Raw genomic sequence first — 13,825 nt, 5'->3', positions numbered from 1 at the left:
CGCTCTACATTTAAACCCTAAAACAGACATGTAAACTTGAAGGAAAAAGAAAAAAAAAGAAAAGTTAGGAAGAGAGAAATTTACTGAGTATAGGATAGGTATGTGGGCCAGTGGTGTAGTGTTTTTTCTTCCCTGTTCTACACTCCTGTCGTCATTCAAGCCAAGGAAGAAAGGGCGCGCGCCTCGTGAATAATCAAAAACGGGAGCAACCCCGAAACTCCCGCGCTTACTCGCGCACACAAGTCAGTACATATATACACACACGAGGGGTGTAGGTACGTATGTGTGCGTGGTACTTTCCGGACTCCTCTCTCCCTCCGGGTCGCGCGGAGCTTGCACACCCCTGCAGTTTCGGGAGACATCCGACTGATGCGCGCCCCTTATTTTCCTCCCTCTTTCTTTTGCCAAGCCATTTTGCTTCGGTGTGCTCCAAAGCTCTCGCGGGTGCTTTTGCATGCTTGCTCTTGTTCCTGCCGCTTCGGTCTGAAATGACGTAGAGCTGAAAATCGGAATTTTCGTTGCGTGGATGTATAGTCGCTGGTCGGAACGATATCGCTTCATTCAAAGTGAAAAGGGAAAACAAATATGTGTACGTATAGGGGATTCTCTGCGCGATCAAGTCTTACGAAGCTGCGACACCATTGAACTTGCACCTCTTTCGCTCAAACGTTTTATCCTATGTATTTCATATACATATGCTCTACAAGCGATGTATACCTTCGGCAGGATCTCCCCTCTTACATGTTCATTATTATGCGAGCGTCTACGGCTTTTGTCACTATTGACGCTACTTACACTTATCTGCGCGCGCGAGCGACTTTCAATTACAATAGGCGACTCTGAGCACTGTAGGTACGCTGGCATATAATTTAATGTTTTTTTTTTTTCCATCACAAAGCCTTACAAGAGCTAGTAGTTAATAATTCAAATACAATATTCCACGCTCGCACCACGAGGATTGCGTAGTTTCTACAGGCGCACGTACTTGCACGAAATTTTATAAGAAAATAACATTCATTGAGAATAGAATCAGCATCCGAATAATATACGTATTTTGTACGACGCGTCAAGCAGCAAAAAATTCGTGCCTCATCACCTGTAGCTCGTCCTGTGGTCGTATACCTGACCACGGATTCACGATTTGCCAGGATAACGGGACCACACGCGTGTGTGGGTTAATGCGCGACCGAGGGGAGGGGAGGAGGGTTGAACTCTGCTGAGCTTTGCTGTATCATTTCTGGTTAATCGACGCGCGGTTGTTTGGCACTGACGCACGAGGAAAAACAGGACGAACAATCGTGTGCAGTGGGAGAGGAAGTATCATTATGCTGCAAAAACACGGGACGGATAATCGAGTTTTCAATCTCTTTTTGGGTTGTATATGGTGCTCGTGTGGATAATCCATGCGAATGAATAAATAAATAACGATCAACGAGCAGTACAATATTTTCAAGTTAAAATCGCGGCTATATGGTACAACTGATGTTTTTTTGCTTTCGAGCGTGCTTAGCGATTTTTGTAGTATATGGTATTCGCTTTTGTCCCATCAGAGCACACTTTTGCGGCATTTACCGAAATACAATGGAAATTCTCGCGTTAGTAGTGTGCTTGTGGATGTAGATTGGCTGGAACGAGGAAATGGACGTCGCAATCGTACGCTCGATGTCGATGGTCGTCGTTGTACCTTTCGAGAGGTGCTCGATTTTTTTTTTTTTTATTATTTTTTTTTTTTATTAAAAAGCACTTCGTTCGTGATTGCAATATTTTTTAGTACGGAGAGAGCTTGGATGTATACAAAAAAAAATCACATACCGACTGCTTGCAGATGAGTTTGATTGAAAAAAAAAAAAAAAAAAAAAAAACCTTATTGTGATCGATTTCGCATCACACTACGGGTACACGTACTACAAGAACGTATAGGCTTGTCTAAAAATAAGTAAGCAGTCGATCGATGAAACATCTTTATTCGATCTTTAATCACGATCAAGTGAATTTACTAGTATATAAACGTATTTCAACCCGAAACAATTAAGAAGTAATAATACGCTCTTACAAGTACGCACGGTATAATACATGTGAAAACAAGAGGAAAGATAATTGGAGCAAAAGACCATACCTACATTTTTAACCAATCCTCTGGCTGTGAGATTCGTCTAATTAATACGAGGATATCCCAATACGTGCCATGTTAACGAGCACCCGGTCCGTCAAAGAAAAAAAGATAGCGCATTTGCTCGTGTGTACGGCAGAAATAAAAAAAAAAAAAAGTGGGGAAACCACCGTAAAATCACCGACAAGTGTACCAGAGATATGCCTATTCCCCTTCGGTTGCACTTTATCTTCTGGCATCTACGTAAGTATATGTATAGGAAAATGTACCTTGTACACATGTATGAAAAACCATGTAGCAAACATCGGCCGAGCATTAACCCAGAATCCAGGAGCGCGCGCTCGAGAAATAAAAAAAAGGGGGTAACTGGAAATTGGAATTGAAATTAAACCCCGTCTCGACCCCTCTATGTACGACTACAGTAATATCACTTACCTCGCATACATATATATACGCGTGTCCGAGTACAGCCGCACTGCTTCCGCGAGAGCAAGTGCAACGAGTAACGAATTCGCCCTAATCGATTTCTACCCCCTTTGCCCTTACGACTACGTATGGTTATCGTTGAATTTTCGATGACGTTGGTTCAATAAACTGCCGGGGATACTCTCATCATGTTACGAAGCTGCAATAGTCGATCATCGAGTGGTGTCTTTATACCGTCTTGGACCAGCTGATTGTCAGATTAAGTCCTACTCACTGGCGTCGGAGAGAGTTGATGCAGCCCCTAATTTGGATGTAAACAAGAAATCAAATACATGGGGGAAGATAAAGAAGAAAGATGCAAAGGGAGGTATACGTATATACACGATTGTTCGTATAACGGGTGGAGTAATGAGGTAATACAGAGCGGAAGTACAGCCCGCGTGTGGGAAGGATCGCGTCGGGAGGTGAATCCGTAACTTAATTGATGACGCTCCTAGGTATATCCAGTCCGTAATATCTATCGGAGCACGTCTCCGTCCTATATGACCCTCGACCTTTTTTATCCGTTTCCCCGATCGTCTTCTTACTTTTTTTTTTTTTTTTTTTTTTTTTTTGCCCCGCGATCTTATTACGAATGCTGCTGCCGTGAGTGAACTTGTGTTGTAGATGTCGGTATGCGATGCTCGTAAATATTTTCCCCCCTTTTTTTTTAACTTGCAGGGGACGGAAGAGAAAAGGAAAGGGCTTCTACGTGGGTGGCTTTTTTTTTCCTCAAGTGCTGGAAAAATGCGCGGAGCTTTTTCATTTGATACACCACTGACGCGAGTATGGATTGAGCTTCCGGGGAAAAAATGAGGACAAAAAAAGTGTTGTATCGGGCGTCTCTATTTTTGTATTTATTACTTTCTGATACACACTGCCGTGACTGTATTAAAAAAATGGTCGTTTTGACGCGTCCTTTTATTTTTTTGTTCAATTTGTTAGGGATACAACGTGTCAAAGGACAATTGATGTACAGCTCAAATTTATTGCCTGTCATGCGTAAAAGCATTTGTTTTTCCATGAAGTACACCTCAAATGTCAAGACTCGTGAAAAAAAAGGGTTTTAAAACAATTACCGTCGATCAATGCTTAAAAGTTTGTTTGATTCGCGAAAACTTCTCTGATAGACAAACTTAATAAAAAAAAGTGCGAATTTTTTGAATTCACTTCGGAACTTTGAATCATGTCTCTTTCAACAAACTGACACTTCGATATAAACGTAGCTGTTCAATTCAAACAACTTTGAAATCGTCGTGGAAAACGAAAACTGAAGAATCGATTTTTTTTTCTTCTTGCAATTACAATTTTATTCCGAAAATTTTGCGGAAAAAGGATAGCAATGTTCTTTATATTAATAATCTCATGACATTTCCAAACGGTAACTTCCAAAAATACGAGAGTAATTAACTAAACGCCAGAACCCTGTATGCTTTTTTAATCGGCAATTTCGTATTTTACAATTAAAACGCAATCGTAAGAGTTTATTCATTTTTTTATCGCCAATTCCATGTAAGCAAAATCATACATGCGATTGATCCGAAAGCGAAAGTTCTAATCATGCGATGCATTACTGTATACCTACTTAAAACGAACGTCATGGCGTAGGTGCATCGCTCGTTCTCGTAAAACGAAACGATAAACGGGAAACAATAATACTTAATGCACAAGAGAGGATAAATGTAGGAAGTGCTCTCTACTATTAACCATCTCTCGGACGTTTTGGAATAACAATTAACACGCAAAACAAGCAACGATGTAGTAGAATAAAAGTTTTTTTTAATTATACCTAACAATCAAGCTCATAAAACGTATAAATGTATTTTGCATCGCCTAACTGATTACATTAACATTTCGTTCCATAAATTGCATCCAATACTAGTGTTTAGATTTGTAAATTGACTAACTTTTTCTTATCTTTAATTTAATAGGCTGGTTGGTTCTGTTCTTGTAATCATTCATTAAAATAAATAGAATTAACTACATTTTTTTTTACCACTATCACGCCTTTTGGAGTTGATATGTTATGATACAATTATGGAACGATGCAGGAAAACTTCCCCCACCACTTGGAGTCAAAATATTCCCACTATTGGATTAGCTGCGCTACGATTGGCTAAATCCAGGGGACCAAACTTCCCCCACCATCAAAAGTCCGGCTTCTCCCACCACTCGAAAAAACTGCACTACGATTGGTTCCCTGTACAGCAACGCCGACAAATGCGAAATTTCAGCGGGTAAAAAAATTTCAACTACATTCAGTTTTCGTGTGACTCTCTATACGGACGCAAGTCATAATATCTTCTCTAGCCCAAAATGCCTAGATTGTCTGCCGCTTCTGTGAAGAAATCCTCGAAGATGGTGTCTGCCAAGAAACCTGTGGTGAAGCCGTCCCATCCACCAACCAGCGAGATGGTTAACGCAGCCATTGGTGCCCTCAACGAAAAGAAAGGCTCGTCGCTCCAAGCTATCAAGAAGTACATCGCTGGCACTTACGTCGTTGATGTCGAAAAAATGGCTCCGCTGATCAGGAAGTACTTGAAAACTTCTGTTGAGAAAAACATCCTTATACAGACCAAAGGTATTGGTGCATCTGGTCGCTTCAAGCTTACAGTCAAACCGAGTGGAAAATCTAGCAGCAAAACCACCAGGCCCACGCGTCAAGCGCCAGCTACAACTTCGCCGAAGGCAAAGAAGACCAGCAAATCACCAGCTGCTAAACCCAAGACTCCAAAGCCCAAAAAGTCGACCGCAGCCAAGCCTAAAAAAGCTTGAATTTAGCAGAGCTCCCCATATTCGAACAACCGGCCCTTTTCAGGGCCATATATGTTTCTCAACGTTAAGAACTCTAATTCACTTAAGTGTATTAAAATACCACTTTGGTATTCATTTTAATATTCGATTATTTCATTGTTGGAAAAACCGTACCTCAAGGATTATCTACTCCCTGCTCCATCAAACAACAAAATCCTGTAAATTAGAACAGCGTTAAAACTTGCGGTTTATTTTTCAATTCCAGGCTAAAAAGTGATTCGATGGAGAGTAAGTAAAACGTTAGTAAGTTTAAGCTTTTATTTCATTTTGTTTCAAAAATTTTTCAAAACCTGCAGCAATATCCAATCCGAAATTTAGTGAACGTTAATCTATTCTTGAAGCGCCAGCATCAAAACTCCTGTTGATCCAATCATGCTAGTACGTAGGTATAATAATATAATGTACATATGTCAAGTTAATGCCAATTGCACGTATCCCGAGGACGTGACGCTCGTCTGCAGCAGCTGACATTTGAGTTAAATGTTGGGTATTAGTTGAGGGCTCCTTCTCTTGACAGATGGTACAAATTTGTTATTAAGTTATAGAACCGTACGTAGTTGTAATACCGTATAGTAATTTACCCGATACAACGTAACAGTTACGAAATAATGGATTAATTATTTAATTGATACGTTTTTAAGTAAATGAAGCTCAACAGGTGAGCAGCAACTGCTCATGCAAGAACTCGACGTGCTCGGAGCGATTGAGGCTATCAATGACCTCGATGCTGAGCTAAGCTTTACTAATCACGAAAATCAAAAGTCCATAATATGCAAGCGGTCAAAACAATGGTAAGGTGTGGCTTCGAAATTAGATAAATCAATATCATGTATATACTCTTTAACATGAGTTGTTGGCGTACTGTTAAAAAAAAAGTAATTAAATTGTTGAGCAAAGGTATTATGGGGGGAAAAAGGCAGCGCAGACGTTGATAGCGGAGGAGAAAAAAAATAAGGGTTTGAATGGCGAAACGAGTACAACGTAAGGAGCGAGGGGGAGAAAAGAGGCCAGCGTCGAGCCAACGTTGTACTAGCAGCTGTACTCTTGCTGCAAAGCGGTGCATTGCATACAAGCGAAAAGGGCTTTTAAAAAAAAAATTGCCCGTGTAGAGCGAGGGGGTATAGCTCGAGGCGAAGGAACTGCTGAGAAAAGAGTTGTGCAGCTATATGAAGCGTCGAAAAGGCCTTCTTTGCCAAGGGATGAATACTCAATACCCGAAAGGGACAATTGTTTTTTTTTTTTTTTTTTTTTTTGTTTGATGGAGCGGGGAGGGGAAAATTTTCATAGACACCCCCGCTAATCCGGTGGAAGTGTCGGATTCACCCGGTGTGCCAACCGACTGAAAACTAACCTCCCCTCAAGGGACAGGTCCGTGAGGACCACTCCCCTGGAAGACAAAAGGGCATAGGAGAAGAAAGAAAAAGGAAAAGAGTTAGAGAAGCTTGGATTTTGTGTTATTGTATGTGTGTGTGTGTAGATGTGTGAGTCCGCTGGGTATTGTGTATTTGGAAGCGTACTTGTGCTTAGTGTAAGTGTTGTATAGGGTTGAGGCCGTAGAGGATACGGCGGACAGTTTGGGTGCTCTTGAGGGGAGCGTACGAATTGAAGTCGCGTTCGTTTCGTCGAGATCATGGAGATGGAGATGATGCATCCGATGGAAGCAGGGGGGATTGAAGACCTAGAGTATATTGAGGGTCCTCGGGGTTCTGTGCTAGAGCGACCGGGTTGGAGGTTCGCGAGTGCGGCGATGGTGGGGTTTGGGTGGTCCATAATGGAGGCGCGGATTTTAGAGAGCGCTCGAGCGAGACTGACGAGGGGCAATTGTAAAAAGGTACCCTAAGAAATAGCGAAAGGAACTAAAGAAGAATCGTAGTGGGTGCTGAACGAAAACGAAAAAGAAACGCGTGTATTCGCGCTACCGGAGATAAATAATGAGCAAACGAAAGTGATATTACGGGGGATGATTAGAACGCGGGGAATTTGAGAGAGCTGGAATGGAGAGGCCGTGTGTGCGTGGAATGGCGTGGAAAGCGAGGAATGGCCGAGCCGCATGAAACGGGGGCTGCGCTACAATATCTGATCAGGGATGGTGATAGAGAAAGAGGCGGGCGAGGAAAGGAGGACGTGTGGCTTTTCATATTTTATACACTCGTGAGTTTAATTCGATTTTTCCCCCCTTTTTTTCCCCTCTACTGTAAGCACCGATTTTTCCATTTAAAGTAGCTCAACAGAGTAGATTTCGATCGAATGACTCGCTAATCTCACTCGAATTGATTCCTCAAGTTGAAAGCTTCCCGATTTCTCTGAGTAATGAAATTGAGTTACCAACTAATATTATTACCGCTGCAGCGTACCCAAGCATACAAGCATGTCAAATCTGCGGGAGAGGCTGCATCAAGCTGTAATATGAGGTAGATGGTACGAGACGTGCACCCGGGGAAACAGAGCGTTAAAGGCGCGAGCCAAAATGTGACGACTTGCCAAAATCAAACTTTACTGCTCGTAAGGTGCGACGAACGCGCAAAAATAATCTGGTTTATGATAGAAACGGACAAAAAGAAACAATATCAGATTGCCTATAAGTATACGCACAAAGGGTGAAAAGAAGAAGGTACCCGAAAAAAAAAGAAAAGAAATAAAGCAGGTACAAGCGCTCGCGAGTGCGAGTGAGGTTCTCCGTGTCTCGGTACCTCTATATCTACGGAGTAGATAACGGCGTCGGCGTCAGCACCAGCTGGTCCGCTTGGCGCGCTCCTCCGAGTACAGCTCGACGACGGGCCGGCACGCCAGTCGCTGCGTAACCCGCGCTCGTGTCGCCTACTACTCTCGCAAACGAGGGCGACGCCGTGTGTTTTTTCGCGCGCTCATATTACACTTGCATGTACCATCTTCTTGTGTCGTTGAAGATCAAATTGCCATTAGTTGCGCTTCGGTACTAATATGAGGTGAAAGTGTTTTTATAGACCCGACAAAGTATATCTTTCCAAGTGTTTTTTACTTGCCTTTGGTGAAGCCTCTAAATGACGTAGGTGACGAATTGTTCTTGTTTTTTTTTTTTTTTTTTTTTTTTTTTTACTCTAAGAAATAGCTAATTGACGCTTTTGATGTTCAAGAATACCGTGGGGGTCTGTAAATGATTGAGTCCTAGTTTTTATCTTCTGTGCCCTCCAGTGGTATGGAAAAGTTGGACAACTTTTCCTACGAGTGAGTGCGTTTTCCTTCAGAAATTGAATTTTATACATCAATACCATTGATACGGACATCATTAAAGTCATCATTGAACGTTGCAGTATATTCTACATGTGTGTCAAGCGTTGTCACTTTTGATAAATTTGTTTGTTGTTTTTTCTACTGCTCCTATTTCAAAAGTCGAGTAAATATTTTCAAAACTTGTCGAGACTAAAAGAATAATAAACTTTTTTGTTTTTTTACGATGCATATAGTTTTTTGCGTTATCCAAACACTATTCTCTTATGGAAATATCGTGCATTTGTAATAGAGGAAAAAAAAAGAAGAGCTTAGTCACATTATCGCGACGGCCTTTTCACTCGACGGACATAAAGAGCAATGCCAGTTAATTTTAAGGTACGGTACCTTTTACTCATAGTCCCGGTGCGAATTTAATTTTCGTCGCGTGACTATACACTAAGAAATTCCTTCGCCGTAACGAAAGTGATTTAAAGCGCGCTTTTTCAATTTTTTTTCTTTTTTTTTCTGTGCGAAAATACCTTACAGTCTCGATCTTTGTTTTTCTCATATTCTTTTTGAAACGAACCAGACAAAAACGAAATAAATTATGAAACAACAAAAAGCAAACTACACGTATGCATAATTTTCTTGCAAACCACAAGGGAGTGACAAAAAACACTGAGACTCCCACGGATCCTTTAACCGAAAAAAACCACGATAAAAGCGCTTGAATTTTGAAATTTTCAAGCATTGCAAGCGCAGAGAGCGTAAATGTAATTTATCGGCTACCATAAGTAACGACTAGCTCCATAACACGCCGTAATTTCGATGCACGCGCGTGTCACCTGAAATTATTACCCAAGCATATACGTATACGTATACCTCTCGAGTGTGCATTATGCAAGCAAGTTAATTTATGTGCAGTTCAACACGGGGAAAAAATAAGAGGTGAGGACACGAAAAAAAAAGAGCACCACATGCCTATCGATAAAAGGATAAAACACGGGTAAGTCAGTCCACTAATTTGTACACACGCATGAAATGTTATTACTCTCGCGTCCTCCTTTTTCCGACCAGTAAAGTCTTGAACCTCGACCATCCATCTCCTTGGTTAAATTTAAACTTTTTCTCATAATTTTCCTTGAAAAAAATCACCTTACATGGCTTTCCCTCCTGTTCACACAAATCCTCATATTCACGAGCACTCGCGGATTGCGGCTAATTTGGCCATTGTTTGGCTGTCATTGTCAACCACATCGCCCAACAGAGAAAAAAGACACACACTTAAGAAAACTCTGCGCACCTATTCTGTATGCACGAGGCAGCTATACTAACCGCGAGCATATTGTTCCTTTGCTGATGGCCTTTTTATCGCCGTCGCTTTGGCGTCCAACAACAACAACAACAACAATATAGAAATTAACGAGCTTCCGTCGGACGTGTATACGCATAGAGCTAAGAAGACCAACCGAAACTAGTAATTATAAAGTGTTTCGTAATTCAGTATATACTTGATCGATTGGGTGATGTAAGTGCGTATTTACCCAAGAGATAGTGACTTGTCAAATTTATAATTACCCACTGTCTGACCAAAAGTGACTGTTACTACTAAAAATAAGGTCAGACAGACCGTTTTTTCACACTATACCTGTAATCTGTTGGTTCATCTACAGGTGTACTTTTACTTATCGGCATGCAATGTAAGTGATAAGGAAAAGGAAAAGTAGGGCGACTACACCGTGCATGCATTAGGAGAGCAAACTAAAACGCCAAGTATAAATTAGAGGGAGAGAAAGAAAGTTTTTTCAAAATAAAGGTAAATGAGGCGATCCACCACAGGCCAATGGATCCGAAAAATATGATGATATCCGGGCGTGAGTGTGCACAGGCAAAACCCAAACGGAGGCCATAATTAAGGAGAGATAAGGGACGATCCATCGGCGTGTCACTGCGATTTCCGTCTTTTAAAACGGCGAAGCTCCCTACGCGGGCCCTTTTTCGAGGTTTTTTGTTCAAGTGTCTCGCTCCCCGTATCTTCAATCAGGGGATCACGACCCTTTGGACGGGAGGGGCCGAGGGAGGAAAAAATGATCCTCCTCCCTTTTAATGGCCACAAAGGTTTTACGGCGCACACCGAGATCCTCCCGAGCGATACGGACCCACGGAGAGAGAGAGCGAACTTTCATTCTGCAATAAATCAGGGCAATTTACTTTTTTTCTTCCCTCCCCGTGTATATATATATATACCTTAATATGCGTTTACTCGGGAATACCGATTATTTGGCACACGCTTGGGAAAATATTTACTCTCCCGAGTGTAACGTTTGTACATACATATGTATATATATACGTACTCGCGATGGTAATGATCTGCGGCTGTTTTCTAAAATATCTCTCGAGTCCACAAACAATCTCTCGTCGATCGGCGTTATTTTACCCCTCGAGGAATCACCAAAAAGTGCCCATCATCGTCGGGTGTACCAAACACACGTAAATCTGCTCAAATGAAATCTCGGAAAAATCAGGCGACTAGCCAGACTTGCACGCGTAGCCATTTATAGACTCCGTTCGACACGAGGCATCCCTCTTTCTCTGTGTGTACACGATGAGTAAAATTATTAATCCGAATAAAAATCGTGTACAGGCAAACACTTGCAACGCTTTGGACTGACGGATCTTTAGCTTTGCGGAAAATAATGGCCTGGTCCGTCAGGATTGTCATGACAGGGGAGAGAAAGGCGGATTGTGGGCATGTGTGTCGGCTGGTAAAAAATGGCAGCTTGACGGGCACTCGAAGGAAATTGCATTATTTTTCGGGGCGCGGCCCGTATAACGGGAGAGTGAAAGAGAAGCCGCGGATTTGTCGGGGGGGAGGGGAGGGGTAATTTGAGCGCATTTTTCATCCTCGTTGGCTGACATATCCTTGTGCACATCTCTGGGTGGTATCCAAAAGAAGGGGGATTTACTTTTTTCCTCTATTTTTTTTGTTTTTTTTTTTGTTTGTTCATTCGACTGACTCATCAGTGCGGATTGAGGAGAGAGCCTATGGGCTATAGGCCAAATGTGGCTGTAGTGACTTGCGACCGGAATGATGAATTGTCATCGAGTGCCGATCACTCTTCTCTAACTTCTTTCTAAATAAGTTGTTCAAGATTTTTTTTTTTTTTTTTTTTCAATTATACCTTCTATGAAACTTTGCTCTTTCAATGCAAGCTGGTTCCCCCTTACGTTCGCTCTTGTAATAAAGTTTAAGGGTGCACAACACAAATTAATTACTGTAAGCTCACTTGGTACTTCTTTACTTTGATGAAAACTTGGGCGCAAAGCTATAATGGTTGGAGCTCCTGCAGCGTCATTAATAACATTTTATAGCAATACAGAAAGTAAAAAAAAAGGTACGAATTTCTTACGAGCACTGGTAATGATCGATACGGGAGCTGTAACGAGAGTTGCCAACTTTTTCTAAAAACTGTATGGGCGAGCGTTGAAAGATAATGGTGAGCGCGTTTGGCTGTTTTGACGATTTTCGAATAAGTATACTAAGAGCAAAGCAAAAAAAAAAAAAAAAAATCTGCATCGTATCGTCAATACAGCTAATTTCACATTGTCCAAGTAAAACTGCTGAGATCATAGTATAAAAAAGTTAATCGATCGGCAGAAAGTGCAGGAAGACAAATAAAAGGGAAAAAAACCCAGATCTAGCCCAGTGGACGTCGCGCGGGTTGTCGAGTGCACACTGCAAACAACATCAATTTCGGCTCGTTAGTGCCATTAAGTGCTGCCGAGGCGCCGCCACCGCTAATGTGCGTAGGCGTGTATGCGACCGCGGCTGAAACCGCGAGAATCCAAGGCCTCGAATTCGAGAACACCTGCACGTCCCGATTCATTGCCTTGCTTATACTTAATACTTAATCATTAATACAAGTCCTAGCTTGAGTGGTAATTTCAGATAACAGAATTAAAAAAAATTGGTAGGCTGAATTTGTCGAGAAAAAATTATTTGATACTGCCATAGAGAATACATGACACTGTCAAACGGATTCGCGCACTTCCGATGCCACACGCGAGGGCATAATATACATGTCTCTTATAAGCGCACCCATACACGCGAGCCTAAGTTTCTAATCTTAGAGCAGAGCTCACAAAATGTGACCATGACGCGGGAAGCCTCCTCCGTCGTGCAGTGTTTTCTTCAATCTTGTGTCTCTCTTTGTTTTCTTTTTTTTCTTTTTTTTTTTTTTTTCGGCTCACAGTCCAAACGGAAATACAACCATTGGCAAGCAAAAATAGCTTCACAACGAGCATCGGTAACTCGGTACGCGCACTTTTGTTTTTCCCGCAGCCAGCGCTCTTTGACGGTGATCGATTTTTTTCAGGTTTTTTCGCGGCGATCCCTCAACGTCGGGCGCACGCGAGAAAAATAGTTCGGTCTATTTATTTCCCTCCACCTGCACCTCCCCCGGGCGAAATTTCCTTTGTTTGTTTTGTCCTTTTCCGCACGAGTGCAGTGGCTTTCGTGATCCCCCCCCCCCCCGTGGGGGCGATCGTAGGCGCTCAATTAAAGTTGTTGCTCGATGCATTGGCTATCTACTACTAACCCTTTCTTTTTCCAACACATGTGGGTACAGGAAATAATTTCTATTTAAAAAAAAAATCTGCTGTATCGAGTCATCGCTACACACTCCTAAAAAAAAAAAACTCGCGTATTTTGTTTTCGCATTGAGAATGAAACATCCACGCGTACAGGAGTCTCGACGTGTTTGATCTAATGTTTGAGAGAAAAAAAAAAAAAAAAACGAAAAAAAAGTTGATAAACAATCCGAGAAAACCACAGACTTTCAGAGTCAGAGAGAGGGAGGGACGGGTGTCCGTAAGTTCTAAATATACGCCGCGCTTTATTTTAGAACCACAACTCTACGAGTCGCGCTAATTTTGCGAAGAACTCGGCTAACGCCCTATACACGTGTGTATACACCTCTACGTGTGTTTGCAATCAACTACCGTTTAAGAAAAAAAGAATCATCTTCGTTCTTCTCTATTTTTCCCCTTATCCTTTCGTTCGCGTTGATAATCTATACATTCCAAGGTAGGCAAGTTTGAGCCCAAGTGACGGACAAACAAGTCAGACATTAAGCTCGAGATGAACTTTCGAAGGCGAGAGATTCAGTGGTACAAATAATGAAACGTACAAAGCGCTCCGTATAGCGGACGCGGCAATATTTCCTGTTCCGAGTGCCATTTTCACCC

The 13,825-nt window shown here is 41.9% G+C and overlaps 1 protein-coding gene and 1 long non-coding RNA gene across 3 annotated transcripts in view; both read left to right on the top strand.

The window, feature by feature from the left end:
* The first annotated feature begins 4,891 nt into the window (after positions 1-4,891).
* Positions 4,892-5,350, top strand: LOC106641758 (histone H1-like). The gene has a single exon (XM_014356273.2). The coding sequence runs from the start codon at positions 4,892-4,894 to the stop codon at positions 5,348-5,350; it is 459 nt and encodes a 152-aa protein (XP_014211759.2).
* A 2,847-nt stretch (positions 5,351-8,197) lies between these two features.
* The window catches only part of LOC106641841 (uncharacterized), a 32,643-nt gene continuing 27,015 nt past the window's right edge, over positions 8,198-13,825 (top strand). Inside the window, exons 1-2 of one of the 2 annotated variants that reach the window (XR_016293325.1) lie at positions 8,198-8,414; positions 9,503-9,584. This is a non-coding gene — a long non-coding RNA (uncharacterized LOC106641841). Of the gene's footprint in view, positions 8,415-8,526; positions 8,975-9,502; positions 9,585-13,825 lie in introns of those variants that run through there. The other variant, XR_016293324.1, reaches the window with a different exon arrangement.

This window comes from Copidosoma floridanum, unplaced genomic scaffold (genome assembly GCF_036245765.1).
Source record: "Copidosoma floridanum isolate Cflo_tuat_1 unplaced genomic scaffold, Cflo_Japanese_pri ptg000029l, whole genome shotgun sequence".
NCBI classification, from domain to species: Eukaryota; Metazoa; Arthropoda; class Insecta; order Hymenoptera; family Encyrtidae; genus Copidosoma; species Copidosoma floridanum.
The sequence above is the reverse complement of the archived record's forward strand: the minus strand, read 5'-3'. Positions and strand labels throughout refer to the sequence as shown.

What these genes read in the sequence shown, in the direction of transcription:
- LOC106641758 (XM_014356273.2), top strand. Translation starts at nt 4,892, where the DNA reads ATGCCTAGATTGTCTGCCGCTTCTGTGAAGAAATCCTCGAAGATGGTG.